Source organism: Antrostomus carolinensis, unplaced genomic scaffold, assembly GCF_000700745.2.
Source record: "Antrostomus carolinensis isolate BGI_N321 unplaced genomic scaffold, ASM70074v2 scaffold55452, whole genome shotgun sequence".
Classification (NCBI taxonomy): domain Eukaryota; kingdom Metazoa; phylum Chordata; class Aves; order Caprimulgiformes; family Caprimulgidae; genus Antrostomus; species Antrostomus carolinensis.
In genome coordinates this window covers 1-4,878 of record NW_010301281.1, presented here as the reverse complement: position 1 = coordinate 4,878, position 4,878 = coordinate 1, and the positions used below count along the sequence as shown (strand labels likewise).

Sequence of the window (4,878 nt, the reverse complement as noted above, 5' to 3'; positions counted from 1 at the left end):
TTTATCCAATCAAGTATTGTAACCAGGCGTGTGAACAGTAGCTTTTAGCCAATGAAGAATTTTTATGTGTGTGTGTGTGTGTGTGTGTGTGTGTGTTAGCAGCTTAAGAGTATATAAGTGATGATGTAAACAATAATAAAGGTCTCCAGTAGAATTCACATTGAATCGTATGTGGAGTCCATGGGTGAGTCCCTCTCAGCAGTTAGTAACTGTTCTGATATAATTTTAATCACATTGAACCATAATTGCATGAAGAATGCAATTCAAATCAATAAGACCAGCCTCTGATCAGTCATTTTTCAGTTGGATTTACAATTTTTCCCATGAAGAGGATGCTCTGAGTATATTGATCAACAACTAACACCAAAAATGGATGGTTGAATTTAACAACAGGAGGAACAGAATGAGGAAGAAAATCTGTGCCAGTGACTGCTGCAACCTCTGTGCCATTCTCATGAATTTTCAGCAGGGCCTTGTGAGCAGCCTAAAATGAAATATAGCAAGAATTAATGTATGTGGAGGATGGGGTGTGAAATGATTAAAATTAGCACTAAGTTAATTCAGCTAGTGCCTTTCACAGAAATTGCTGATAGGCCAGGAACCAGGAAGAAGGCCGTTAAAGCCCATGATGGTTTTTTAAGCAATGTTGTCTCAATAAACAAGTGTTCTCAAATTCAGTGTTCTTCATCATAAGTATATCCATCACAGACCTTAGGAAATGCACACCTTGTGGAATTAATTGAAAGTAGAACATTCAAGCAAATTCACAAGAAATTACAATTTCAGAGGGCAAGGAAGTTTGGGTCCAGAATTGCTCTGCATATATCTCTAATAGCACCTTCATTACACTTCAGCCAGTAGAAATTCAACCTTGATACCAAGTATTTTTTTTTAATTATTGTTGGGCAATTTAAATATATTTGTTTTACTAGCCCCAAAATATTAGTACATTCTAATAGCTGCTTTCAGAATGGCTGTAAATATGCTAGACTTTCTCTTCACTTTCTCTATTTCTCTTGCTATTATTTTCAGGAAATGGGATGTTTTCCTCAAGTCTGGTCCACCTTACATGTTTAGCTCTCATCAGGTCCTTCAATGGCAGCAAATGTTTTAAAATCCTTTAAAATTATGGAATACACATCTTAGAAAAAAGCCACTTTTTCTGCTAGATATGCTGATGCGAGGCATCCCCAACACAGGTCTCCATGGGTACTTCTTTCACATGCAGAAACTGGGCTATGTTTAGTTTCTGGGACAAATACTACTCCCCTCTCAACCTTTGCCTGTCAGATGGAAGACAATACCCTTCTCTCCAGATCTTGGAGAAGTCTGAAAGATTTTGAAGTTACTTTATCAGCTAAGTAACTGCTAGGGCTGGTTGATACTCTGAACTAGAGCAGTAAGAAAAAATCCACAACACAGCTTAGGGGAAGACAACTGGATATTGACAAACTTACTTTTGAAACCTTCAGATCAGACTTCCCTGTGATTCCAGACAGATCAGCCCGGTCAGAAAACTCATCGGTTGCACCCAGATTCATGAACGTCTTCTTTAAGTCATAGGTGCCTGAAATTGATAGTTCTGGAATATACACTTCTATTCTGTTAATTCAAAAGAAAATTATGGCAGTTATTGCAATCAAAGCATGCCTTGGACTGAAGACTCCCACCTTGCTGGTGGTTCTTCTGTGCTAAAATGTTGGTCTTTTCATCTGGAAAAGATGGCAACAAAAAGAAGATGGGAAGACTATGGTCTGGAGGACGGGAAAGTATGGAAGAAGAAAGACGTCAGTTGGGTGTTCTTGTATGATTTTGCCACAGTCATTTTATGGGATAGCAAGCAGCAGTGGTGCCAGAATGTTTGGGACTATGTTTGCATTCACTTTGAATGCAAAAACTCTGAAGGTTTTTCTTTTGGAATTCATACCCTCTTCCCTCTGAGGGATCTGATTGCTACGTTGCAGTATTACTACTCAGCACATTGTGCTTGAGACAAAGGAAATAGAAACACTTAACATCAACTAGAAAATGTGTGGGGAAAAATATTTCCCAGCTTTAAGATCTCTTCCCTCATCACAAGGCAGTGCTGACTCTAATTCTTTCAGAAAGTATCAAATCATTGTTATTTGGTCTGTCCCTTTATATTTATTCCATTGCTTAAATCTCGAATCAATAGCAAAAGCTAGTAACTGTAAAACCTGATCATAGTAGTCAGACTTTGGATTCTGACTACCTTGAACCATCAAATCAGAATTCAATATTTACCGTCTTTCAAGTGATTTTTCCCATTTAGACACAGTGTCTTTTGTCAGAGCATCTTCCAACTGTTTCATTTTTCCTTCATTGGGCAGGATAAACAATGCTGCAACAACCCCCTTGTAAGGAATCTGCACCACCTTGCAAGACAACTTCCTGTCAGAGTATGTTTTATAAAATCCATCTCGAGTCATCATCTTCACTTCAACTGAGATCTTCGCATTCATATGGAAATAATCCTTGTGAGTCCCCTTAATATTGAAAGGGTTTTCCCAATAGGCTTAAAACCAGAAGGGTTAGAATGCAAGTGAATGCTTATTTCAAGGAGGATATATTAATATACTTCAGACTAATGCACACCAGATAAAGACATATCTGAAGATTTACACTCATATTTGAAGATCACAGGTATTGCAAATTTATTAAAGATCTTCTTCCCTGTCATTTTTTTGTTGTACTCTGTTCAGTAACAACTAAACACCAGAGGTTAAACTTAATATGGACTTGTACAACACCTTTCTAAGCAGATGAATGAGGTAACTACATCATGTAACCCTACATTTTATTTGAAGAACATGAAAGCTGACCAGTATCCAACAAGTTACTTTCTGATTTCAGAATATTGCTTGTAAGCAAGTTCCACAGCAGATGTCTGCCTTTTAAAAGGTAGCATGTTAAGCTCCTTCCATGCTTTTTCACATATTCTTTGTCTTGTAGCACTGTGGAAAAGCTTACATGCAAGAACAAGCTGAATTTTTGGGCCTGATCATAACCTCATTACAGTAAATGGAATAGGGCTTCAAGGGCTTTAACCTTCAAAATGGTTTTCTCTTCATGTTTATTCTACTGAATTTTTAATGATATTTTATTTTGTATTAAATCAGGTCATTCACTGAACAAATACACAGCGATCACAGCTTGCCATTCTATATGTTCTCTTTTTATAATATTGAAAAGAAATAAAATAAAATTGAAAAATAAATAATGGAATGTAAACTCCACAGTAATCTGATTACTTTATAAGTTTGAGCTTTCCCCCCTGTCTCTCCCAGTAAAAAAAATAAATGCTCCAATATCATAAAGAAATGCCTCAGACTAGGGCATATGAGACTAGGGTACCCAAATTTAAGAGAATACTTGAAATGAAATAAAATCTGTTTTGCTGAATGCTCACCTATTTCCAAACGTGCCTTTCTAGGTGTATGTCCTGCATGCTGCTTCAAATGGACATAACATCTAAGAGGAAGTTAGTCATTGCCAAAGCAGTCCACTCACAAGCACCTCGGGATACGTACAACATGATGACAAGCAGCAGAATATTTAGACTCTAACTCCAGAAGTACCTACCCATTTAATAGGCATGTAATATAATTCGATTAAAGCGTTCGGCACTTTTTGTTAATCTGCATCTTTTGAATTTATTTTTGTACTTCATGTAGAATGAATGTGAAAACACTGTAAATCAATTTTAAAAATAATAAGTAGGTAAAGTCTGACAGAAAAATTTACAAATGCATGAATCTGTTGTGCTGGGGCGATTCTCTAAAACTTGAAGATTGCAAATAAATGAACTTATATGCTTAGGGACCTAAACATGTGCTAGGAAAATTTAAATGTGGAAGAGGTTTCAAAGCCTGAGAACTTTCAATGTTTCTTATCATAGTAGCCTAATCTTAACACTGGTCTTTCTTTAAAAGTAATTCAGAAATAATCAGGGGTATTTGTTTTAGTGCAGGTGGAACTGAGGTACTGCATTAAATAACATCTATGTAACTCACCTTTGAAGTAGACGTAGTTAACAATTACCATTAGAGCATTTGGATCAAGTTTTTTAAGTATTTGGTTTATAATCCCATGGGTTTTGTTCTTTATATGATCATTGATCTCTTTATTAGCTTTAATAGAATTCTAGAAGTTACTAGAAACAACTTTTCTTTTGTAGAATCCTTTTAATGTCCTTCAGAAATGTTTTCAGTGGCTTCAGGTGTTTGTCCATAAATAGGGCATTCCCCATGCTCAGCTGCATCTGGTGGTCAAGGTGGTTCAGCAAGAGGAGGAGATGATGAAAGCCTTCATGTATCCCCTTCTCCTCTTGGGTGTTGGTGAGGTTAAAGGTCAGGCCTTCCAGCACCTGAGTCTGGCTAGTAGCTCTGGAGCCCAGGGCCAGCAGGGCAAACGCAGTGGAGAAGCTGACTGGGGAAAATAGAATGTTCTTGCCAGGTTCTTGGGTGGTTGCTTATCTGTAAAGCTGGAAGGCAAAGTTTGTGTTGCTGGGGACTATCTGTTGGCAGGACTCAAGAGGATTTCCCTTGTGAGGATGCTGCTCCTGGAGGTGAGTTGCCTTGAGCTTGTCATTGTGGTGGTCAGGCTGAGGACAGCAAGGTTAAGCATGTCTACTAACAAGCACAGAGGTGGGGTGGCCTTCATCATCCTTTGCAGCTACTGTGTGGACAAAGAATGAAAAGGTCTTGGATGCTGGAGGTCATCTGTGTCAACATCTTATCTTTTATTTCTATCTACTACTGCCTTCAACAACTATCTGGTAATCACTGTTATCTTCTGACCTGCTCCTTCACCATGGGAGTATTTTTCAAATCACAGAATGTTGGGGATTGGAAGGGA

The 4,878-nt window shown here is 37.8% G+C and overlaps 1 protein-coding gene across 1 annotated transcript; it reads right to left on the bottom strand.

Moving 5' to 3' along the window:
• Positions 1-292: 292 nt before the first annotated feature.
• On the bottom strand, positions 293-4,683 carry LOC104521396 (alpha-1-antitrypsin-like). Its single transcript, XM_029083860.1, is given in 6 exon segments — positions 293-484; positions 1,458-1,602; positions 2,266-2,536; positions 4,035-4,197; positions 4,199-4,617; positions 4,620-4,683. Coding segments are annotated over 6 exon segments (1,254 nt in total).
• Between the last annotated feature and the right edge of the window lie 195 nt (positions 4,684-4,878).